The sequence below is a fragment of the Copadichromis virginalis genome, unplaced genomic scaffold (assembly GCF_057382275.1).
Source record: "Copadichromis virginalis isolate Kocher_CV1m ecotype Utaka unplaced genomic scaffold, C_Virginalis_male_GT1.1 unmapped_scaffold_1, whole genome shotgun sequence".
Taxonomy (NCBI): domain Eukaryota; kingdom Metazoa; phylum Chordata; class Actinopteri; order Cichliformes; family Cichlidae; genus Copadichromis; species Copadichromis virginalis.
The window spans coordinates 416,559-443,196 of NW_028188589.1; the positions used below are offsets into that span (position 1 = coordinate 416,559).

Here is a 26,638-nt window from a genome sequence, read left to right on the forward strand (position 1 = left end):
TGCCACTCAGTCAAGTTCTTGACAGCAGCAGCAGCACACGCTACGAGAGAGACACAGTGTAATGTCAAATGTCAAAGTGATCCACGCCAACGTCACGCCAAACATCTTCACACAACATGGACACCAGCCAATCTTCCATTTCGTGTGACTTCTGTTTACTGTGTTGCTCATTATGACCGTTGCCAGGGCAGGACCGTTTACGTCCTATCAGCTTTCAGTGTCTCATCCACGGCTGGAATCCTGATACATGAGAGCAGCTAAATAAAGCACTTCCCTCGGATCAAACTTCTCCCTCGCAGGATTGAAGGGACATTATTTGATTATACAATAACAGAAGAAGGATTATCACAACCTGCTTTGGAACAACCCAAGAAGGATTCATGTGTAGTAAACAATAACAAAAAGCACTGGGCTCATTATTTTTGTTTGTTTGTTCAATGCATCACCAACAGTGCTGAGACGACACAGGCGAGCAGGGAGAGAAAGGCAGCAAACACCTTTAAAACATACGCGTCACCTTTTCAACCTAATGAGCTGCACATGGCAGGTAACACCTGGAACCAGACTATGTATAGAAAGGGGCGTGGCCAGTGGATTTTGAAATGCAAAGATAAGGGACAACATGCTAACTCGCTCCAAGCTTACATAACAACAGTTTCAGGATCACTGTTGTGGGGCGGGGCAGTGGTTGTGAGTCACCACTGACACGGTTTCCTGTGACAGTGGGCCAAATTTACATTGTTTATTTGGTAAACAGGTAAATATGTGTGACCTACGAGCCGCGGCAGAGCAGTCAAATGGGTCTCACCTACAACGACTATGAATCTGTCTCCTGCTCTCTGACGTCAGCGCTGCTGAAATTCTGATTGTGTTTAGAGCCCACAGAAGCTACTTGGTGAAGTTTTGTGCTTAAGCTTACAGACTCTTGCCATTTTTAATTCTTACAGAGAAGCCAAATCGATCAGAAACACCAATTCAGTAGAAACAATCAATATATTAGGGATGCACGTATCGGTATCGGTGCATCCCTAATATATTGGCAGTTGGACAAAAAGTAAAAACTACCCAGCATGCACCAAGGCAAAAGCCTGATGGATGTTCTTTTTTGTCCACACTGTGCAGCCATTGGTGTAGATAGACAGCAGATCTGCTTGTGTGGATGTGTCTGCGTTTTCCTACCTGATTGCAGGTACTGATGTCCACGCCCCCTTTCAGGTATTCCAAAACCTTGTCAACGTTCCCCGCTCTGGCTGCTCGCAGGAAACTTGTGTTACTGTCCGACTGGAAGAAACAGAGAAGAAGCACACTTTACAAAGCACATACTTGATTGGCTGCCTGAGAACATCGCACACAGACTCCTGTTCATGTCTAATGACGACACGAGGCCCCTGGAACGCCATCCTTCAGTAATTATGTTTGCATTTAAAGAAACACACCTAGTCTGCAAAAGGCTTTTGTGCCTTCATCAATAGCAATGATCTATTTTTACGTTTTCCATAAGAAGTCTAAATTATTAGTGCCAAAAATCACACTGCACAAAATATCATCAGTGCATTTGCACCCCTGATCTCCCTCAGTGCGCAGAAGCGTCCCTGCTGTGAAGGACATTCCCTGTTCTTGGATGCTGATGCAGTTGGAAACAGACCAGCACTGTGAGGAGTGATTCAGCATTTTCCTCCACCAAAGTTAAATCAAGCTCTCTGCTCCTGCTGCAGAAAAACACTGCTGATGTGTGCTGCACTCAGATTGTGTTAGAGGAGTTCAGGGGTCAAATGCAGCACCAACACTGCTGTTTCTCTAACACTGCTTGTTTTCAGGAGGAGGATCTATTGTTAGCCATCAAAGTTTGCCAAAGAATTTGAATGACAGCCGTTCACGTGCATAGACAAGTGAAGCACAGAGAGCACTGACACTGCAGCAGTGATACCCGCTTCAGACACAGCCTTGATGTTTCCAGCTCACCTGCAGTCAACTACCACCTGGCTACTGCAGGGAACTGCACTGCATCACTTTTTCTCCCCACGCCGTGCTGGCGTCCGATCTAGAACTAGTCCCGATTTCATCAAATCAAATATTCATTAGTATATACGACCCAGAGATTCTCTCTACCACAGGGAAATTAAAGCAACTTACTATCTATCACTAATAAAATGATATATCACTGTAAAATATATTGTTAACACTTAAATCTGTGTTGCTGTAATATCTCAGATTTCTTCCCCAGTTTAATTTTCTGAATAAAAGCACAGTAAAGAGAAGCTTAGATACGCGTCTTCATGTTCGCACAGTGAAGCCTGATAGCATCCTCATGTCGGGCTGCCGACACACATCATGCCCTAATCATCTCTGCCGCTGGCTGGTTGCTATGGCGACATGAAGACCAACAGGACCTTCAGACGAGCGAGGCTTTGAATGAGAAACGCTGGAGAAAGGTGGGAACTGCAGCAGCCGTCGTCCTTCGAAAACTGAACTCGTGGTAGGAGCACAGACACAAGCTGCAGCTGCATGAAGCTGCTGTCTGTGACAACATCACCGACACCGTGTCTGTTCTCACTGACGCTCGTGTCTTCATGACATCATGAGGCTGTTCGTGCTCGTGCACCAGCACCTGCAGAGTGCCAGGAGCTCAACAATGCAAACTGTCCCCGACACGAATACTGTGAGCTGCTCGTGCTAAGGCTGGGAGCATCCATACCCCTTCCAGTTACCATGGAGACAAGCATAGTGACGTGGTAACCATAGTGACGAGGCTGTTTCAGATGAAGCCAAAAACACTTGCTTCCTTTTGAACGATTTCTAAATGTTGAACATTACACGACGCTCGCTAACTCATCCTGTTCTCTTAGAAACGTTATTTGTGGTGATTCCTTCAAACTGTGGCTGCACAGCTCGTTTTCCAAGCCCTGCTGATTCACTTTGGACCCTCAAACTAACTAAATGGCAACTGAAAACTAGACGTTTTTACTACTCTTTAAAAATCCAATAACGAGTTTGGCCTTCATGTGTGAGAACTGATTATGTTAACACTAAAGTTAGGCACTGACAAATAAAACTGTCATGAAACGCTGTGTGGCAGGCAGGGATTGGACCCAAACGCAAACTCACGGGGACAGAACTTGAACTCAAAAGCACAGCTTTATTGCTGGAAAACAGAACACAAGCAATACAAAACTAAACTGGGAAAAGCTAATTATAACACATACCAGAAGACACGGGGAGACTCACACACAGCAAGAGGGACAACACGACACTGACTCAGAGAAACACAGGGTTTAAATACACTGGGGAGTAACGAGGGGAATGAGACACAGAAGGAGGGCACAGCTGGGAGAAATCAGGACTGACGAGACAAGCAAAGCAGGACACATTCACATAAGACACGGACCTTCAAAGTAAAACAGGAAGTATGACACAGAGACGCGAACTTGACACAGTGGAGACAGCAACTAAGAAACAAATTCTATTTCTAGCTGGATGGAACAACAGTATCTGTGTTTATTAGCAACGGCACCTCACCCTGGTGCCGCTCTGTTTGTGCCGCTGACACAACAACACCTGGTGGTGGTCGAGTTGGCATAAACGGACCGGCATTACATCCTGACACAGTCATCAGTCTGATGTTTCATCAGTATCATGATTAATGGTGGCTGAACTGAACACGACTGTTTCCAGCCAATCAAATCTTTGCCTACACGTGTTAACATCCGGATCACCAATGCAGGACCTGGAGCATAAACCGCTCTCTGTTAAAGCAGCAGGAGGACGTGGTAGGACCTTTCAAGCACTGGACTGCAACATGGCAGAGTAAGAGGAGGCCAAAGTTCACAGGTCGAGACACCGAGCTGTCCACGTCTAAAAACAGGACGTGTGTCACAGACACAGGAAAACACATTTATGAGACAAACCGAAAGTAGAGAGCAGCGTCGAAGCCAAACAAACCAAAACAAGGCCCTCAAAGATGCTAAAAGCCTGCAGAGTGGAGGTGTTGACTGGATAGATTCATTATGATTTCCATGGTGGAAAGAGTGTCCGTCTCCTTCAGGTGTGGACGAACAGCTGAGTGGTGTTCAGTTGAGTTGGCGCCTGCAGCTGTTTGAGAAACTGACCAGAATTTGCCAAATAAATATAAAAATGACCAAAATGGTTCCACGCGAGCATAAAGTTGCTGCTGTAGTTCTGTCAGACAAATATTCCTTTGCTCTGTGACAAACCTGAGGAAAACCGAACCCTCGACCCACACTGAGCAGGACCAGTGGGAATGTTCCACTTGTGCTCCTGGAGGAAAGGGTCAGTGTAAGGTCATACCGGAGTGATGACCTGAATCATAACATGAAACCTGATGCTGAGAACAGCAGGAGGATCGACAGGGGTGAAAATATTAGGAACCGTGTGTTTATAGCAACTCAGCTGATCTCAGTCTGAGGGTTTAGCTTTCAAACAAAGAGCTCCGAGGACTTGTGTAGTCACCTACTCACAGCTGAGCCTTTGATGATTCGATCCAAACTTCCACTGTCAGCAAACACATTAGGAACCAGAGCGCATCCATGTTTCCACTTCTGTGTTAGAGCGCTGCAAACCCCTTTGAGACGCACTTACTGCACGAGTCACTCAATGAAGACACAAACAAACTGTTTCACTGACACAGCAAACGTTCACGCACTAAAAGTGACCCCAGACTGAAGAAGTGATATTTTCTGGTCTTGTGTTCCCAACAGCTGCTGAAGTGATTACATTGCGTTTCAAATGAGATACATGAGCCCACATGCTGCTGTGCCGGGACACTTTATGAACACAACTGTCACACTGGCCTTTGAAGAGAGCACAAACCATGTGCACACCAACAGAGACACATATCTGTCCATATCTGTTTACATCCAACTCAAAGGCAAACACAGAGTCTGCTTTGAATGTGAGCTCTTACCAGGATCAGAGGACGCTGCACAGGAAAGTGCTCCATGCAGTAGAAGTCCAGGTCCAGCTGAGCCGGGCTCCCAGCCGTCCTCAGGCCCTTGTCTGAGCCGCACACCTTACACACGGCTGTGTTGCCCATGGTTCAACTTATATAAGTGTCTTTCATCAGAATGTAAAGGACTCTAAGTGAGTTAATCACTTTGATAATCCCCTCCCCGTCCCTCCTCCCCCTCCCCTAAAAGCTTACAGGCTACCATACAGCAGGGACGAGGTCCTGTCCTGGTTGCACCACTTGACTGGACGCCTGTAAGTACAGGCAGCAGAGAGCTACTGTTTCCTCATTAAAGCATCCAACTCAATGAGCATTGACTAACAACCCCTCGTACTCCACCCCCTCCAACCCAGCTATTTTTACACCCACCAGCCCAGCTATGCATGACGAGGGAGGAGAGGGTGGTGGTGATTGGGTGGCATGCTAAACAAGGCAGGACCACCGCAGACACAGCAAGCATTGTGAGGCAAACATGGGCCTAATTTCTGTTAATATATACATTTGTTTTCCTCTAAAAGTGATAAAAACGTCTGCAGCTTCCACTTGACTGTGTTTGGAAAGAGCCTAAAACAACAACAACATGTTAACGTGGCGTCACGAGAGCGTCCGAGCTTCGGTGTGCTCCACGAGAGCTACAGGTGTTTATCAGGTGTTCATATTAACTGCTCCTGTGAGCCAGTGTCACTCCTGCTGTCATACACAGATTCTTCTTTGGACATTGTGAGGCATCAAAGAAGCTCCGCCCACTATTCTCTATCACTACATAACAGCGCACAATCAGTTTCAAGGCCATAGTTAGACTGGTTGTGTTGCAGCACAGCCTGATGTGACCTTCTCCTACATACCACCATCATAGTGCAAATGAAACTTTTCCGGTGCATGCTGGGTGGACATGCGCTACAGTGCTGTCCTGGATCAAAAACTGTTGAGGGCAGCACACTGACCGTTTGTCACTGCTCAGATCGTCGGCCCAGAACACTGTAGTCAGATTAAACCCACACAAACAGAAGCTAAAGCTCACACGAGGGATTTTTACACTCGTCCCTCCCTCTCGGCGACTTTTCTGTGGCACCGTGGTCTCCAACCTTTACTTCAATCACTGTTTAATGGAAGCAGACGCAGTATTGTCCTAATACAGGTCTATGTCAGCCTGTAGCCCAGAGCAGGGACGTATTGATCCTGATGGACTGAATGCAAATTAAAAGCCACACAGACCTTTTCATGGCAGCACAATTAACGGTGTGCTGTCTAACAGAAGCTTCAGACGTGGCCGTGTTGTGTTCTCCGTGTGCATATGTGTGTCCTTGTGTGGGACATCAGGGAGGTAAATGTCTCATTCTCTTTGCACTCCTCTAGGTCACGACTCACACAATAATCTCACTGTTAAACAGATCAGCTAAACCATTTGGTGGAATATGTTAGCGTAGGGAGAAAGACCTCTCATTGTGGAGAGCCAGTGCAAGCCCATGAGAAGGAGCTCTGGGGTTTTCTATGAATGAACGATTAGAAAGTGACTAGAAAGAAATCATTTAAATGAATGGTGAGGAACACGGTCAGTGAAGTGGATCCTTCAAAAAGTGAAAACCAGTCCAATCTGAGCAATTTGGAGCATATCCAGGAAATCCAGTACTATGAGGGACAAACATATTTTCCTGCTGCTTCACACTCGTCACCAAGTATTTCGATGAGCGGCCTTTGAAGAGTTAAGTTCATAAAAAACTGACGAAGCTATATATTATTAGCTACACCTGGGCAATGGAAGAACTGTGATATTTATCAGCACAAGGCCTTTAATTACCGGAGTAACAAAGAGTAAGTCAGAAACCATCTGTGGACCTGAGCACACTCGTGGAAGTGGAAAATGAATCCTGGCCTTATTGAAACATCTGCAGTTAGATCCAAAACACTTCTCAGTTTCACTTCTCCTACTTGTAACTTACTTAATGAGGGTATTTTTTGTTTTACTGTCATTCATTCGTTTAGGAGGACAAAAAATGACTACGTGGGTAAATATGTTACGAAGAAACAAAGCCAGAGTTACAGCTACCTGTTCAAGCACACTTAAACAGGCCAAGCAGGAAAGTCACTACTTTTCTTTATCACTAAGGACTGCAGAATCCCCCACCCCCAGTCTCACACACACTCATACCCCATTAGTGGGCTGGTAATCCAATGGGCAGGGCAGGCACAAACATTTTTAATCTGCCATCCGCCATATGGCTCACTATCTGTGGGAGGGAGGGGGACAGGGAGTAAAGCCACTTGTACTACTTTATGTTACTGCAGTGGGGAAAGATGTAATCTAGATGCTTCTGTGTGTACGTGAAACACAGCAAGTAGCTGAAGGAACACTTGGTCTGCACAAAGTGTAGCCAGTAAAAATCCCCACACACCCCTCTTTAATCCATCCATACATCCAACCATCCATTCAACCATCCAACCATCCATCCATCCATCCATCCATCCATCCATCCATCCATTCAACCATCCAACCATCCAACCATCCATTCAACCATCCATCCATTCAACCATCCATTCAACCATCCATCCATCCAACCATTCAACCATTCATCCATTCAACCATCCATCCATCCATCCATCCATCCATCCATCCATACATCCATCCAACCATCCATTCAACCATCCATCCATCCAACCATTCAACCATCCAAACATCCATTCAACCATTCATCCATCCATCCATCCATCCAACCATTCATCCATCCATACATCCATTCATCCATCCATCCATCCATCCAACCATTCATCCATCCAACCATCCATTCATTCATCCATCCATCCATCCAACCATTCATCCATCCACCCAACCATACATCCAACCATCCATTCATCCATCCACCCAACTATTCATCCAACCATCCATCCATCCATCCATCCATCCATCCATCCATCCATCCAACCATCCATTCATTCATTCATTCATTCATTCATTCATCCATCCATCCATCCATTCATCCAACCATCTATTCATCCATCCACCCAACTATTCATCCAACTATCCATCCATACATCCAACCATCCATCCATTCATACATCCATCCATTCATCCATTCAACCATCCGTCCATCCATCCATCCAACCATCCAACCATTCATCCATCCACCCAACCATCCATCCATCCATCCATCCAACCATCCATCTATCCATCCATTCACCCATCCATCCATCCATACACCCAACCATCCATACATCCATACATCCATCCAACCAGGGAGAGATGCAACGTCCGGGCAAGAGGTGGATTTACAACCAGGGCTGCCTCTATGATAACAGTGGAAACCACCAAACTGGTCTCAGGTAGAACCAGCATCAGGTATCATCAGTCCGTTGACAAATGAAAACCAACACAAGAGACCCAGCAGCTTAATGTTAGTTCATAAATGAACTGCCGTGCAAAAGCCCATATAGTCTAACAGACGAACGTGATGCAGTATAGGGTGCAGACAGGTACTGAAGCACAGATCTGGGATTAAATATTGAACATATTCAGCTTGTTTCCATCAGTGATAAACAGATCTCAGTTAGAGGTGTGGACGACATTGTGTGTCCATAAAAACAAGCTACACAACTGCTTTCGAAATAAACTATGAACTATAGACACAGGAGGGTTGTGTTGCTATGGAAACAAAGATGTAGATAAGGTTTATGCTTAGATTTTGCTTCAAAATGAGAAACCTGCAGAAAGTCTTCTGCAGTGTCAGACCTTAGTAACACTGACAGATATGGATGTCTCCTTTACCAAAGACGAGTCTGACAGGCTGGACCGACATCTGAATGAAACACAGGTGTCACAGCCAATGGAAGCCAGCTTGGTTTACCTACTAATTCCCATCATCTATCAAAATAATGCTGATGGGAAATGTGTTTACCTCCAGATGGTTTGTAGTGTGTGACAAATGTGAGATTTATTTCAGTTGAAGAAGTGGGCCACTGCTGATTCAAATATAAAGTGAGTTCCTGTGAGAGGACACCATTGAATGACTTTTGACAGTGTGGATGATACTGGTTTCCTTGACAACTGCAAGTACAAAGCAAAGCGAGGACCAAATTTCCTCCAGCGTAAGCAGCCTTTTAGAGTTAATAGGAAAGTCAGTATAAACTGACATGCAGTGACAACATGAACAAAACAAACAAGTGTTGTTTTATGATACGCTGGAAGAAAACACCAGTGACCCTGAACCTAAAGTAGATCGAGGCCTTGGTCCTGGAGGTGCTGCTGTCACTGTCTGGTCACAACGAGGTGGTTTTATGGCCAGATGTTGTAGTATTAAGCACTGGGCATATTCCTGCAACATCTGTAAAGCCCGTCTGTCCAATCAGGAGTCAGTGTTGGGGAATTCCCGCTGGGTAACAAGAGGACTCAAAAAAGCAGCTCAGACTGTTAATGTTACTGTACGTGCCATATGTCACATTTAGCCAGTAAGAAGTATACACGCTCTTGTATTATTACTATTTTCATATAACACTGTACTCTGACTTCTGTCTTATATCTTACGTTCTGCTACAACCTTTTAATATTACCTTTGCACAAGTACGTCTCCTAATATTTCAAATATAAATATTTCAAAGATGTGTAAAAAATCGACAACTACAGCACCTCAAACTAAACACAGATGTCGTCACAGCTGTCGTCTAATGGATGCCCACTTTCTCACATACAAACACACAGGATTCAAACGTCTCGCCCTGGTTCCTGTGGATCACCTCAGCCTGTTAAACATCCCCTCCATGTGTTTACAATGGTCTTGGTGTCTACTGGTCTGGCAGGCTGTACATCTCTGGGTGCAATACTGTATATCTGTGAGGACATAGTGGTTTCTTCTCTCTGTGTGACCTGAACCTCAACCCACCCAGTATCTGAGTGGTGCCTCTACTCTTTGCATCCACAGCAACCAGCCCCTGATTGGATGGTTGCTTTTCCAAATGTGCCACAGCGTGTGTCAGGCTGCGATCCGTCTCCTTCCCGACTCTCCTTCCTCTCAGCAGCTCAGCTGAACATGATCCACATGCACGCTGCAGTGTAAGAGTACCTCTGCTTTAAGTAAGTGGCAGTTCTGACACAATAACATTAGAGTTCACTTGTAGTCCAGTCCAGTACAATGTATGTTCACATTGCAAAAGAGAATAGAAACACATTATGTATGATGATAAAGTGCTGCACAATCAGAAAGCAGAGACACCCACACTCACACTAATATATATCCACTTGTATTTGTCAGTGCTGCCGCCTGGCCTGGATCCAGACGGGGGGAGGATTACCTCAGTGGGTTTTGACCCTAGCTCTGTTTACTTAAATATGTGTGAGTACAATTTCATTTCAGCCAGGCATCTCAAAAAAAGCAAAACAGAGAGGAAAATGTTATCGGAGGGAAGGTGAGCTTGCCTAAAATAACAGGCCAAACGCCCACAGCGCTGTTTAAGAGATGAGAAGGAAATGTGTTTGGTGAGGGAAAGAATCTGATGGAGATGCAAAGACAACACCCAGCCTCCAGCTAGTAACACTAATATAACATCTATTGGCACCTCATTGCTTTGTCTGGGGTCCACGTCCTCTAGTTTTTACTTCTTAGTCCTGACAGTGAATTCAAATTATCGCTCAGCTCAGCCGTGACAGAAAAACTCCCACTGCACTGCAGAAAAAGGTGCTAATGTTGAACACAGAGTAATGTTCAGCTAGCATCCAAAACAAACAGACCTAATGGAGACTGAAAACTTTCAAGAAAAATTTATTAAGCTCACTCTTCAAAATCAGCAAAAATGCAGACCTGGAGATATATTTGAAAATATTAATATAAGCCAAACATGGTAAGGCATATGATGGTGATAGTAAAGTTCATGCTACTGCAGCAGTTTGTGTCTCCGTTGGTTGGCTCACTCAGTCTCGCAGCTGTCTGGTAGATTTCTCAGATGATTAACATTAATACGATAAATCTTATGAGTACAAAAGGGGACCAGTTTGCACCAAGACAAGTGGTTCAGCAGTAAAGAAAACATGGTTATTTCTTACGTCTGTAAAGTACTCTGAGTTCTACAAATCAGCTTTCTCATCATCTGGCTCGACAGAGCATCAGAGGGCTGACTTCTACGTCTCCTCCCCGATGTTAAACACAGACTCTCAAAATACAATGAAACAGCACAAACTTCATGGTAAATGTGCAAACAACCATCCCCTGATCACTGCCACACTTCACATCTATAATGATTGTATATCATACAAACACATTTGTGCTTCTAACCCACTTCCTCCTGTGGTGGTCTGTGGTGGACTGTGGTCTGTGGTGGTTTGTGGTGGTCTGTGGTGGTCTGTGGACTGTGGTGGTCTGTGGTGGTCTGTGGTTGTGGTCTGTGGTGGTGGGTACAGCCAAAGATGATGTAAACATCACTGAGCAGATTCTGAGAAGTGCGACTGCATCATTAAGGACTTCCTGTTGACTCCCGTGAGACGATATGGTGGCAGACAGCTTCGGTCTCAGGGCTGAGCTTCTTTGGGGGATCTTTCCTCCTTGCATAACTAAAGCAAACTAACATCTGCTGTACTCTGGCAAGCTTCCGACTTTGGACCACATCACTGTGACAACACAGCCTGATGTCAGGTTGACCCTTTCATGATTATTTGCCCAGGTCAGGACAATCAGATTTACTCATGAGTACAAACTGCTTTTAATGTGTCCTGTGTCTATTTCTACTGTGTTACTAACCACTGTGTGTCACTGCACGTCCAGAGGAGACCCTGCCACTGATTCCTACAGTGAATTCTCCTGGTTACCATGGTGACAGGATTGGCATCTTTCATGAGCACCCCATAATACCACAGCAACCAGATTATAATGCTCTAATCTAGGATATTAGTAGTCCCAGTTCAGCATCAAACAGCAGTGCTTACTCAACATCCATGTACACTGGGTCAGTACTGGAGCGTCTATACTGGAGCGAGTGGTAATAAAGCTGCATTTTCTTGTTCTGTTTACCAAAGCACCAAAACACCAAACATTTTACTATATCGATTACAGACACTTGACTGGGACAACCAATCAAATGTAACCTTTACTAAAGAGATCAGCTGGGAAAAGAATAATATCAAACCAACTGATTATTAAAAGACCGGCTGTGAAGATGATTACAGTAAAATATCAGAAATGCAGCAGCATACAGTCAGCATGAACACAGAGTGATGCATATAGATGTAGAGCTGGCTGGAGGGGGGACAGATTAACATCAAACAGCTCTCCCTAAACCCCATCAGTTGGGCAGCTGTGGATTGAGATTAAACATAGGAATAGGAGAGTGGCTTCAAACAATGCAACTCTCTGATGGAGGTGAGAGAGTCGGAGGAACATCCAAACCAGTACAGCCAGACTGTGCTGTGGATTTACTGCAAATGAGAAGTATATGAAAAGCAATGAAGTCTCTCTAACGTTGTTTTATTTGGGATGTCATCTGGGCTGTAATCAGGAACATTATGTGTTTTATCATTATGTGTTTAACTGCATAATAATCGGTTAATTTGGTCATGTTTAACATTCAGGAAGATTAACTAAGTTTACAGACTCATGAAAGACATTTGAAGCATCTATTCAAAGCCTGCCAGCACGCTGCTGAGTGCCAAATCAATTTCCAAGAGAGCCATTGAGTATCAGCCAATATTAGCTTTTTGGCAATCTTCTGGTATTAGAATTTATAATGCCTGATAAATTCAAATTTAAAAGTAAAGAAGAGAAAAGAGAAGCACCTGTCAGCCATGTTTTGGGTGTTAATGTTGGCGAAACGTGGTTGGAACAAGACGGAGCCGAGTAGACACCTACACATCACAAATGTTGGGAAAGTCTATTTATACTCCCCGGCTTAAAGGAAAAAACACTGATTTTTAAATCACCAACCATCAAAATGAGTACTCCTAAAAACCCTCTATTAGTCAGGATCTGATCTCTAAGAATGATTTGTTTTGTTGATCAACACAAATAGTTCTTTTGTCCGTTTGACTCCATGACATCCTTGCACCACTGTGTACTATTGTAGGGTCTCCGTTATTGTAGGGTCTCAGTTATTGTAGGGTCTCCGTTATTGCAGGGCCTCCGTTATTGCAGGGTCTCCGTTATTGTAGGGTCTCTGTTATTGCAGGGTCTCAGTTATTGTAGGGTCTCAGTTATTGTAGGGTCTCCGTTATTGTAGGGTCTCCGTTATTGCAGGGCCTCCGTTATTGTAGGGTCTCAGTTATTGTACGGTCTCCGTTATGTGTAGGGTCTCCGTTATTGTAGGGTCTCCGTTAATGTAGGGTCTCCGTTATGTGTAGGGTCTCCGTTATTGTAGGGTCTCCGTTATTGCAGGGACTCCGTTATTGTAGGGTCTCAGTTATTGTAGGGTCTCAGTTATTGTAGGGTCTCCGTTATTGTAGGATCTCAGTTATTGCAGGGTCTCCGTTATTGCAGGGTCTCTGTTATTGTAGGGTCTCAGTTATTGTAGGGTCTCAGTTATTGCAGGGTCTCAGTTATTGTAGGGTCTCTGTTATTGTAGGGTCTCAGTTATTGTAGGGTCTCAGTTATTGCAGGGTCTCCGTTATTGTAGGGTCTCAGTTATTGCAGGGTCTCCGTTACTGCAGGGTCTCTGTTATTGTAGGGTCTCCGTTATTGCAGGTACTCCGTTATTGTAGGGTCTCAGTTATTGCAGGGTCTCAGTTATTGCAGGGTCTCTGTTATTGTAGGGTCTCAGTTATTGTAGGGTCTCAGTTATTGCAGGGTCTCCGTTATTGTAGGGTCTCAGTTATTGCAGGGTCTCCGTTACTGCAGGGTCTCTGTTATTGTAGGGTCTCCGTTATTGCAGGTACTCCGTTATTGTAGGGTCTCAGTTATTGCAGGGTCTCAGTTATTGCAGGGTCTCCGTTACTGCAGGGTCTCCGTTATTGTAGGGTCTCAGTTATTGTAAGGTCTCCGTTATTGCAGGGCCTCCTTTATTGTAGGGTGTCAGTTATTGTAGGGTGTCAGTTATTGTAGGGTCTCAGTTATTGTAAGGTCTCCGTTATTGTAGGGTCTCAGTTATTGTAGGGTCTCCGTTATTGCAGGGCCTCCTTTATTGTAGGGTTTCAGTTAATGTAGGGTCTCCGTTATTGCAGGGTCTCCGTTATTGTAGGGTCTCCGTTAATGTAGGGTCTCCGTTATGTGTAGGGTCTCCGTTATTGTAGGGTCTCCGTTATTGTAGGGTCTCAGTTATTGTAGGGTCTCAGTTATTGTAGGGTCTCCGTTATTGTAGGATCTCAGTTATTGTAGGATCTCAGTTATTGCAGGGTCTCTGTTATTGTAGGGTCTCAGTTATTGTAGGGTCTCAGTTATTGCAGGGTCTCAGTTATTGTAGGGTCTCAGTTATTGCAGGGTCTCCGTTACTGCAGGGTCTCTGTTATTGTAGGGTCTCCGTTATTGCAGGTACTCCGTTATTGTAGGGTCTCAGTTATTGCAGGGTCTCAGTTATTGCAGGGTCTCCGTTACTGCAGGGTCTCCGTTACTGCAGGGTCTCCGTTATTGTAGGGTCTCAGTTATTGTAGGGTCTCCGTTATTGCAGTGTCTCCGTTTTTGTAGGGTCTCAGTTATTGCAGGTACTCCGTTATTGTAGGGTCTCAGTTATTGCAGGGTCTCAGTTATTGCAGGGTCTCTGTTATTGTAGGGTCTCAGTTATTGTAGGGTCTCAGTTATTGCAGGGTCTCCGTTATTGTAGGGTCTCAGTTATTGCAGGGTCTCCGTTACTGCAGGGTCTCTGTTATTGTAGGGTCTCCGTTATTGCAGGTACTCCGTTATTGTAGGGTCTCAGTTATTGCAGGGTCTCAGTTATTGCAGGGTCTCCGTTACTGCAGGGTCTCCGTTATTGTAGGGTCTCAGTTATTGTAAGGTCTCCGTTATTGCAGGGCCTCCTTTATTGTAGGGTGTCAGTTATTGTAGGGTCTCTGTTATTGTAGGGTCTCCGTTATTGTAGGGTCTCAGTTATTGTAAGGTCTCCGTTATTGTAGGGTCTCAGTTATTGTAGGGTCTCCGTTATTGCAGGGCCTCCTTTATTGTAGGGTTTCAGTTAATGTAGGGTCTCCGTTATTGCAGGGTCTCCGTTATTGTAGGGTCTCCGTTAATGTAGGGTCTCCGTTATGTGTAGGGTCTCCGTTATTGTAGGGTCTCCGTTATTGCAGGGACTCCGTTATTGTAGGGTCTCAGTTATTGTAGGATCTCAGTTATTGCAGGGTCTCCGTTATTGCAGGGTCTCTGTTATTGTAGGGTCTCTGTTATTGTAGGGTCTCAGTTATTGTAGGGTCTCAGTTATTGTAGGGTCTCAGTTATTGCAGGGTCTCAGTTATTGCAGGGTCTCCGTTACTGCAGGGTCTCCGTTATTGTAGGGTCTCAGTTATTGTAAGGTCTCCGTTATTGCAGGGCCTCCTTTATTGTAGGGTGTCAGTTATTGTAGGGTCTCTGTTATTGTAGGGTCTCCGTTATTGTAGGGTCTCAGTTATTGTAAGGTCTCCGTTATTGTAGGGTCTCAGTTATTGTAGGGTCTCCGTTATTGCAGGGCCTCCTTTATTGTAGGGTTTCAGTTAATGTAGGGTCTCCGTTATTGCAGGGTCTCCGTTATTGTAGGGTCTCCGTTAATGTAGGGTCTCCGTTATGTGTAGGGTCTCCGTTATTGTAGGGTCTCCGTTATTGCAGGGACTCCGTTATTGTAGGGTCTCAGTTATTGTAGGATCTCAGTTATTGCAGGGTCTCCGTTATTGCAGGGTCTCTGTTATTGTAGGGTCTCTGTTATTGTAGGGTCTCAGTTATTGTAGGGTCTCAGTTATTGCAGGGTCTCAGTTATTGTAGGGTCTCAGTTATTGCAGGGTCTCCGTTACTGCAGGGTCTCTGTTATTGTAGGGTCTCCGTTATTGCAGGTACTCCGTTATTGTAGGGTCTCAGTTATTGCAGGGTCTCAGTTATTGCAGGGTCTCCGTTACTGCAGGGTCTCCGTTATTGTAGGGTCTCAGTTATTGTAGGGTCTCCGTTATTGCAGTGTCTCCGTTTTTGTAGGGTCTCAGTTATTGCAGGTACTCCGTTATTGTAGGGTCTCAGTTATTGCAGGGTCTCAGTTATTGCAGGGTCTCCGTTACTGCAGGGTCTCCGTTATTGTAGGGTCTCAGTTATTGTAGGGTCTCCGTTATTGCAGTGTCTCCGTTTTTGTAGGGTCTCCGTTATTGCAGGGTCTCAGTTATTGTAGGGTCTCCGTTATTGCAGTGTCTCCGTTTTTGTAGGGTCTCCGTTATTGCAGGTACTCAGTTATTGCAGGGTCTCCGTTACTGCAGGGTCTCAGTTATTGTAGGGTGTCAGTTATTGCAGGGTCTCCGTTTTTGTAGGGTCTCCGTTATTGCAGGTACTCCGTTATTGTAGGGTCTCCGTTATTGTAGGGTCTCAGTTATTGTAGGGTCTCCGTTATTGCAGTGTCTCCGTTTTTGTAGGGTCTCAGTTATTGCAGGTACTCCGTTATTGTAGGGTCTCAGTTATTGCAGGGTCTCAGTTATTGCAGGGTCTCCGTTACTGCAGGGTCTCCGTTATTGTAGGGTCTCAGTTATTGTAGGGTCTCCATTATTGCAGTGTCTCCGTTTTTGTAGGGTCTCCGTTATTGCAGGTACTCCGTTATTGTAGGGTCTCAGTTATTGCAGGGTCTCAGTTATTGTAGGGTCTCCGTTATTGTAGGGTCTCCATTATTGTAGGGTCTCCATTATTGTAGGGTCTTTGCCTTACAATATAAACTGTTGTTGTGATTTGGCACTATATAAATAACACTGAACTGAACGCTCTAGACTGACGCTGCTGTATGAGCCAAAGCTTATCTGTCCATTTGATCCATATGTGTTAACAGTACATGTCTATGGGTTAAGTGGAGTCAAGGGTGCTTGAAAAAGCATCAGTCATTTATCAAACTTAGTTGGAGATTATATTTATTTCAAGTGTTTTAAGACATATATACGTGTATATTTGAGTGCGGGCTATTAGGAATTGTTAAACCAATGAAAACAAGCACAGTTCACTGCATGAAATAGCCCTGCCAGTGAACATTTCACATGAATGCTCCTGACAGTTAGTGCTGCCCACATACTAAGGAAAAACCTAGAAAAGTGCATTGAGACAGAGCAGCTACTTGGACAATCACAGGTGTTCTTATGAGTCAGACATCTATAAAGTCCAGGTTATACATGCAGTACGAAGCTCAAGCTCACCGGCCAGTGTTTGTCTCTCTAAAACATCCCTGATAATAAATCCTCTCTGTGTATCACGCTTATATTTATGTCTGATTTATCAACCATATTTCAAACCTCATGACATGAAAGCTCTAAATGACGTTCCAGCTGAATTGCTTTTACTTAACAACTAATACCTTGAAAACGCTAAGACTGAAATGCTCAAAACCAAATGGCCATAAAAATAACCATGACGAGAAGGGCGAATGGATTACTGCTGCAAACAGGGCCCTACTGTGGATTACACCATCAATATCCTGCAATGTTTTAGAGACAGAGGCAGAAAGACCGAGGGGGAAGATTTAGGGGGGACTTATGTCATTGTTCAAATTCATTTCAGTTAGTCTCTGGCAGGAGATTCTTAATAACTCGGCTGGACAAGTCGATCAAGTCATGAAGTTATAAATGTGAGAGCCAAACAAGTTTGTTGATGAGGTTTCAATCACAGAGCTGCACTGTAGTCACCACTCTGTTGGTCGTTAAGCTAAGCTGCACAGCTTTGGATGAAAGATGGCTGCACAATCTATTCATTGCTTCTAGTCTGAATGACTAGAACACGGTTCAAAACTCAGTGAGGTATAATGATGTTGACCTCTCACTGTCATAAATATTCATTAGAAGTCATTGCAGACGTCTAACGATGCTGAAGTTCAAGATTCACGAAATTCAACAATAACCTAGGCTGGCTACAAATGAGGACGTTTAGGTCTGTAAAGAATAATGTCTCATTTAAAGGACATCAAGTGTTGGCCAAAGTGCTGAACAGAGGGACAATATAATCAAATAAAAGAATTAAAATAGATAAGATGAAAAACATTATAAAAACATTGTAAGACATCCATATATATGGAAAAGAGGAGGCATAAGTCTCGGCCTGCCGGGTGGTTTTTCAGGACTTGAAAACATTATTATTTGCAATCTAAAATTAGTGGATTACTGTGAATATATATGGAAGAAGTTGTGCTCCACCATACCTCCAATTCTTGGATGAGGACTTTTTGCTGTTTACTGCTAAATGTTTGCTGGATAATTGAAATCCACTTAACACACAAATACACATACATGTCACAGCTGGCGTGTTTGTGGTGCAAAGCTAAGCGCAGACACAGAATTTAGGTGAAACCAAAAGCGAACAGGGGTGAAAACTAAAACTAACACCTAAACTGGGAAAACTGACAAACAAGACATGGACATGAACGTGACCTGAACACAATCATGAGATATCTGAAATCTGACGTGACACAGAGGAAGAAAGAGGACTTAAATACACAGAAGGGAATGAGCAAAGTGAAAACACCTGGGAAACACAGCTGACACAAATTAACATGACGCTAGAGGGGAAATGAAACTAAACAAAGACTCAAAGACCTTACAAAATAAGGAGGAAACATGGAGAGACGTAGACATGACAATACGAGTTTGACGATGGAAAATGTAGACATGACAGACTGGGAGGCATTTATTATGCATATTAATGACAGCTCTGCAACATCTGCTATATCTCGCTGACCTCCAGTGCACCACATGAAACAATCACAAACACGCTGTGAGGCCGCCAAGTTCATCTTGACCCGCGGGACAGTCTTTACTATTGACAGAAAGATGTTTGAAGTGTGTGTAAGCAGCATGCTGTGGATATAAAGTCGCTTTTACTGCACTTTGCACATAGCTTTGTTATGTAACTAGGATGCTAGCACAAATGGTAAATGCAAACAGGCTGTTTCTATGCACAAATACAACGATGTATTCAGGGGAAAAATATCTTTTTTTTTTTCTTTCTTTTTTTTGAGTTGTCTTTGCTTTTTACTGTTTCAAAGTCCACTGTGAAGTGCACTTTTTTTCGGGACTTCGTGTGACCCGCTGGTAATTTTTTAAAAACTTTGCAAGAAAGAAAACTGCGACAAAGGCAAAGAGAACAGCGCTTTAACCGTCCCGTATGGACAGGGGACGGTTAAGGGGAAAAATATCTAATTTTGTGAGCTCGTTGTGCTTCTGAGAGCCACTGACCACCGTTAACTGTTAAAGCCAATTTTACAGCAGCATGCACGTGGCTGTGATGTAAATGTCCTTCGGCGTCTGCTGAACAATCCACCAAACTGAATCTACTAATCACTTTTAGGTGTGTGTCCGTGTGTGTGCTGGGAATGAAAGACAGGGCCTGTCAGTAATCCCATGTGATAATCTCCCTTGAACTTGGGTCAATAATGACAGCAGTGAAGGGTGGAGGGGATAGAAACACTAAACAACACGGCTCTAGCTTTGGAAGTTGTTATTTTGATGCCAAGTGATAACCTGCTCCAGAAGCATTAGCCGTCACTCGGAGGAATATGAGTGCAGCGTCTTTTCTTTGGTAAGTAGGGATGGGTACCGGTATAAACGGTAGTAACCAGACCGAAAAGCAGCGCACATTTCGGTGCTTTTTTTTCTGAGCTGTGACACACTTTACATTCTAGCCAATCATTTTACATTTCCGAGGATAGTAGGCGGGTCCAGGTACGTACGTTCTTTTAGAGCAGAGCTACAGATTAAAAATGCCCAAGGCGAAGCGGTCAAAAGTCTGGCTGTACTCCACAGCAAAAGATGCAAACTCAGCAGCAACAAGTGCTTTAAGCTGATACTGTGATGCTGTCAAAGGAGGTAACTCCTTGAATCCGATGAAACACCTGGCGACGCATAGCGTTTTTTTTTAAAGCCGAAAAATGCGCCGTATTTGATAGCTTGCTGCGAGACCTCACACCGAGCACATCTACTGCGGTGTGGTGCCTGTTGTCGGACCCGGAGTTAGCAACATCCCCCAAAAACCCGAAGAGGAGAGTCCTGGCCCCTAGCCCTGCCAGTGTAGCAGAAATGATGAGGATGATGATGCAGCAGCAGCCGTTCTTCTCTGCATGAGTAGCTTAATGTTGTTCGTGTGTAATTTACGTTGAGTAGGCTAACCACGTTATTACATTAATGCATGTAAGGTGAACTAGCAAACATCATCATAGCTACATGCGGCTGTCTTCTTGTTTGATGGCAGATGTTCCCTTCACCCTGGCCAAAAAGGCTAAAATGACCAAAGGAAAAGTGGAAAACAGCTAAACATGAGAGGTTTTTGGACAAAGTTTGTGTTTTTTCCATTGTTTAAGCACTGCTTCCAGCCAAGAGTGATACCATATATGCCCCATAGCTGCAGAAAAGGCTAACATTGTTATCTTTTTACAAAAAAACAGATGAACATGAGAGGTTTTTGGACAAAGTTTGTGTTTTTTCCATTGTTTAAGCACCGGTTTGAGCACCGTTTAAGCACCGGCACCGTTTCAAAAGCACCGGTTTGGCACCGGTATCAGATAAAACCTAAACGATACCCATCCCTAGTGGTAAGTCATTGAAATTGTATCCACATAACTATGCAAACGTCCCTTATATTTACTATATGAATCAACCTAAAATCAACATGTGCAGTCAAACTGACCTGTGTCCCATCCATCTCCTGTGTACACAGGCTAGGGTTGCTGGTGGGCTGACACTGGGTATGAGGCAGGGTGCATTTGGACCCAGTAGCATTCTGCTGTGAGTGCTAGCCACTGCACTCCAGCAGTAATAATCACAATCGGTTGTTGTTAAATGTAATAAAGATGATCAACAACCAGATAATCAAATACAACGATTATCTACTTTCTTTTTTACCTGCTCGACCGTGTGAGAGGTGGAACTAAACCGTTGCTTTCTGGGCTCAGGCATCTACTTAGTGCAGTGTGTTAAATGTATCATTGCCAGATGTCAGTAACTTTGAGACTTATTAGAAGTGACGCAGCAGTAGTAACAAAAACCCACATGGTTACTTTGTGTCCGTTCAGTGTTCTTATGTCCTCCACTGCTTCCATGTTACACAACGGTAGCATCGAGCGATCCAAACTGACACCTATCTCTTAATCAATATTCAGTACAGACATGTTTGCAGCAGCCTTTCAAGCTACAACACATCAGTGGTTCATTGTGTTTCAAACATTAAATATCACAGGTTACCATTACGAAGGATTTCACTATTAAGACTCTTTGTTTGCACCAGTGCACAGCGGTCCACTGTGTGCTTGCATGTCGTATCCTGCTTTGTTAAAAGGTACACCTATTGGAATAACACCAACGTAGGAGCATTTTGTCTCTGCCTGAGAGACTGCAGACAGCATCCCTGAGCAAACACACTGCACAGGAATGCAGCCGACACTGCGTAGGTACATCTACACACAGCAGGGCTATTTATGTGTGTGTGTAACCACACAAGGAGGGGAGGTATAAGGACGCATCAGTGCTGACTGCGTACAATCAGTGGTCACATTACTGACGGCAGATTATCAGCGGAGTCAAGGATGGATTGAGGAGGATCCCTCAGCTGGGTTTAAGCCGAGGCGAGTGACAGCAGCGAGGATCAATTTTCCTCTGAAAGCTGGCTTGTGCTTCGTGTGATTTACGTGTGAGGGTGCAGCACGGGCTCCATGTGTCGTAAAGAAAATGCATCTTTTTAAGAAACACGTGTCCTTGGTGGCAGCACTAAAGACAAGTTGATGATGATGATGAAGGTGAAAATGACAGTTTCAATGGGGAACTTCTGCGGTTCGTGTAAAGATACAGTCTTCTTCAGGGCAACAAGCTGAGATGACACCAGACGATGACAATGAAGCAGAGGGGATGGAGTTAACTGGTTACCGACTGGTCACGCGAGAGCGATAAATGGGTCTAGCCTGGTACCTTGCGCTTGCGTTCAGCCCGTTCCCGGGAGCGCCTTCTCTTCTCTCTGGCTTTCTCCAGAGCCTTCAGATCGGGAGGTTGGTCCATTTCAGACCTGGCCTTCTTAATGTGAGCAGCAGCGTGAGCCATGACTGTCCTCTCACTGTTTGCACACGCAGAAATCTACAGCTCTTAGATCACTCAGTGGTCCTCTCAGAACGCTAGCCTCATTAACAGAAGAGCCCGACGAAACACCCCCCTCTCCAGGTGACAAAAACGGGAAGAATCCTCCACTGTCTCTCTGCAAACACTGTGAGTGGCACTAGCAAGCCTGCCTCCCTGCTGCCTGGATAACTGCATCTGAGCCCAGGATGGAGAGAGAGGAGGGGCTGCCTGGCACACGCCACCAAGAGGTAAGCTGGAAGACCAATAGAGAAGCCGGGAAGAGGCTGCCCCTCCCTCCACCACTCGGGCTGCAGAGGGAGCAGCAGATTCTCTCATTATACGACCCCCCCTCCCAGTAAACCAGAAGGGGAGGTAAACGCAGGGGGAGGAGCTGGTAACAAGAAATGGGAGGAGATACAGAACACGGAAGTCAGTGTGTGTCCTTTGGAGAAAGAGCAAGGGAGGTACCATTTCAGCAGAGGGGGGGACCTGCCCCTGTCAGCAAATGGTATAGTCTGCTTGAGCAAACACACAGAAAAACAAATGATAAAAATGCAATGCATCCTTTTATACATGTGATGCAATGCAGAGTATTAGCACCACTGACTCATGTGAGGCAGTAATAATAATAATTAATGTTGCAGTACGCACACTTTTCATGTTTAAACGTAAATAATCCTCATTAACACGAAGCATCGCCTCCGTTTCCACCGCGACCTCACCCTTTTTGCTTTTTAACACAATGGCGCCCCCTCATGTTCTGTCCTAACACTGCAGTGAAAAGTGACAGTATGATACTCCACAGACAGTCAAACGTATATTAAAGTTAGAATTAGAGACGACGTGAAACACACGATCTCCTGCCCCCTGTGAAAAGAGTGGCTCCTAACCTGCTCAGCATGTTACTCACAATAATTGTATTAGCAGTGGGCATCCAGCAGTGTGGAGATTCATAGCAGCAGGAAACCTGGAGTAAATCTGCCTGGTCACTAATCTTCTCCAAATCTCCCCCAACAGAGCGGAGGATAATCTGCTGAGGGTCTCATACTGGAGCTGCCTCTCCATGCTGAGAATCCTCATCGTCAAATACACAAAAACACACATTCCTCGATGGACTGTGGGAGCTCGTCAGACTCTGACCCCGACAGAGCTGTGACCTCTGACCTCTGTGAGTGTCAGGAGGCGGCAGGTCGGTGACTGCTTCAGAGAAGCCCAGGCTTTGAAGCTGTGCCACAGCCATGTGTGATTATGAACACCAACATGTGCATCTTACAGTGGTTCAGTTGGAGCTTGTTATCTACTGTGTGTTCACATGTGTGCATTTGTGCATTTGTTGCTGCCTTGCTCAGAGGCTCTGGGGCTTTAATTCATCACCGCTGCTAAAACAGAGGAATGACTTTTGAAATCTCATCTTTAAACACGCCTGTATTCACTGAGAGTTGTTTGGTAACAAAGTTATAGTATTAGTTGTTTTGTAAACAGCACTTTGTGGTAATGAAATGTGTATATGAATAAAGAAATGTGCTGCTGCTGTGCTGTGTGAGCAGTAAATGTTCCAGCTGAAGCTAAAAGACTCTGATAAATCAGACTGAGCAGGTCCAGTTACAGCTCTCAGTTCAACAGCAGTCACTTCATGAAATATTCATTTTCATTGGTTTCCATGTTATTAATTTCATTCCTTTATATACTGTTGCCATTATTAACATATTTGAAGCTAATGTTCTTAGTTTGAACGTCACATTTTCGTGGCGTTGCCTTCACGTGGGCAATAATTATTATTAACAACTACGCCGTTCTGGAACGAGATATGCTGAGCTGTTGGCATCATACAGGCAGAAAGAACGGACAAAAGAAGAACGTGAAAAACACCAAAATTGGAAGAACAGCGTCCTAATTTTCTACACATTAAAGTGCACGTTCTTGTGCTTGAATAGAAAGACATCTGATTTTCACACAGATGATTTCAGTCTGATCTGTAGATAGGGCTGCTCAATTAATCGGATTTTAATCTCGATTACGATCTGGGCTTTCAACGATCATTAAAAATGACTGAGCCGATTATTAGCCCCTCCCTCGTGCTTCACTCTCGCGCACCTCTCTGCATTTTGAACACGTGTCACAACGATTAAGAGCAGCGGTCTCCGACCTTTTTTGCGCCACGGACCAGTTTATGCCGGACAATATTTTCACGGGCCGGCCTTTAAGGTGTCGCGGATAAATACAACAAAATAAAACCAGTACCGGTACCGAAAAAAAGAAGATTTATTCATAACACACGTGAAAAGTCCCAGGAAAACCGAGTAAACGATAAAAACGATAACAAAATAACGCTGAAAACCGATAAAAACCCTGAAAAACAGACATTTCACACCTGAGCCTCAACTCTCGCGGCCCGGTACCAAACGACTCACCGACCGGGACTGGTCCGAGGCCCGGGGGTTGGGGACCGCTGATTAAGAGGACCCGAGGGAAGCTAAGCAGAAGTTATTTGGAGAGGAGAGTGACTGCTGTTGGTTGAAAAGAGGTAAAAAAACTTCAGTGGTTTGGAAACATGGGTTCAGTCAGACGTGGATCAAGTAGACACAGTGTGTAAACTTTGCTACGGTGTCGTAGCTGCACCACAGAGCAACACTGCAAAGTTCACTAAACATAGATGTTTACATTTGTCATTAATTTCTTATATTGCAAACATTTGCACTGTTATCAGTATTTGCACTATTTTATATTATTTTTTAAAGTCATTATTCAATACATTGTTATTGTTAACCCTTTAAAGCCGGTCAGAGCAGCACGCTCTGTTTTGCGTAACTATTTTTAAATCCCTGTAGAACCTGAACCGCATAAGCTAGCGCAATAATCTGTTTTGCGTATGGAACTTACGTCTTGTGCCATCAACTTGTCCTCGGTCACGGTTTCCTTCCACATAAAGCTTTGCAAAAACTGCATAAAAAGCTCTTGCAGGAACAAAAACATAATATTCCAGAAACACGCTTTGCCGATCTGATCAGCTGTTGGTAACACTTCCCACATTGAAACAGACGTCAGCGCGAACTGTCGCATGTCCGCCATTTCCTGCCCGAAACAGGAAGTGACGTCATTTTTGCGGAAAATGTCGTTTTTTCACTTGTAGGCCTTAAAAGCCTATACTGGTGTTTTTATAAGTCATGTTTGACTTTTTTGAATAGTTTCTGTGATGCTTAGAACTCTAATTGCACTGCTGGAAATAGTTTATTTTGATGCACCTGCTGTTTTCTTTGCAAATTTGCATCAAAAGATTGTTTTTCGGTTTTTCTGCAGTATATAAAAATTGGTGTATCTCCAAAATAAAACTATGAAGACACTCAAAATAAATTTCCTGTTGTTGTAAACTATTTTTTTTTTGCAACTTTTTTGTATTTAAAGTTTTGAGGGATAAAACTCTTAAATTTCTCCAGGTAGAAATATATGTAAAAAATATGTAAAAAACCCAAAAACGATTTTAAATTTTTTTTGTAGTTTATTGCACTTTTTTGCAATTAATGTAATTACTATGCACTTAATGCATACATATTATTAAAATTAGGGCTATAACAGTTGTATTGATGTATAGCAACTTGAAATGCTCCTACAAATGGCTCCACAGCATGTAAAAAAATAATATAAGCTCTGGCGGACTTGGTTCTATGGTCGGTCTTAAAGGGTTAAATAAATATCGTCAAATAATCGAGATCTCAATTTCAGTGAAAATAATCGTGATTATCATTTGTGCCATAATCGAGCAGCCCTATCTGTAGACACAAACTCATTAACGGTCCCGCCCCTGGCCAGTCACAAGTTCAGGGTGTTGTTTGCAATTTACAAAGTAGAGCACAGAGCTGAGACGCTCCCGTGTGCATGAAAGGTGACCTATGAGTGCAGTAAATGAAGTGTAACGTGGAGGATTTTAGCTCCATCATTTTCCTCGTGTGGCTGACAACCACGTTGGAGTCACGTGAGTCAGAGGAAATACGTTAACTTATCATTTTTCACATCAGAAACACTCAGAAAACCAGATTATTCCAAACAACAGTGGAAAAGAGGAGGACACAGGAGTGAAGAGGCCGGATTAGGGTTAGGGGTCCAGTCCACACCCACCAGGCCTTCATCCAGGACAGAGCTGACTCCAGCATGCTGTCATTTCTTCATATCTAAGTTGGACTTAGATTGAGGAAAAGAGAGATTACATTTAGGTTGAAACAACCTTTTCTCAAGTCCAAGCTTCCTCAGCTAGCACACAGCACAGAGCTGTCTCACTGAAAGCTTTCAAGAAGAAATCCAGTGTTCATCATCTTTAGATATCACCTCAGTGTCGTCTGTGTCAGTGCTTAATGGAGGCTGCTTAGGAACAATCTCACCACCGAGTACCTTCAAGCCTTCGTTTACAACAAGATTTATTTCAAACTGAGCCTCGGTTTCACAATAGCAATGCAGCGGCTGCTTTCCATCAGTTATTGCCTAGCAACAAGGGTGTGGGGCATCGTCATGGTGACAGTGAAGAAGGGGAAGGTAGGCTCACCATGGGGGGG

The 26,638-nt window shown here is 44.2% G+C and overlaps 1 protein-coding gene across 3 annotated transcripts in view; it reads right to left on the bottom strand.

The window, feature by feature from the left end:
* The window catches only part of ank2b (ankyrin 2b, neuronal), an 87,296-nt gene extending 64,997 nt beyond the window's left edge, over positions 1 to 22,299 (bottom strand). For 2 of the 3 annotated variants that reach the window (XM_085450189.1, XM_085450188.1), the window contains exons 1-2: positions 21,951 to 22,299; positions 1,180 to 1,281 (exon numbers count right to left, since the gene is read on the bottom strand). In XM_085450189.1, coding sequence (XP_085306315.1) covers positions 1,180 to 1,281; positions 21,951 to 22,079 — 231 coding nt within the window. In that variant the 5' untranslated portion in view covers positions 22,080 to 22,299. Of the gene's footprint in view, positions 1 to 1,179; positions 1,282 to 4,921; positions 5,227 to 21,950 lie in introns of those variants that run through there. The other variant, XM_085450187.1, reaches the window with a different exon arrangement.
* Positions 22,300 to 26,638: the final 4,339 nt, after the last annotated feature.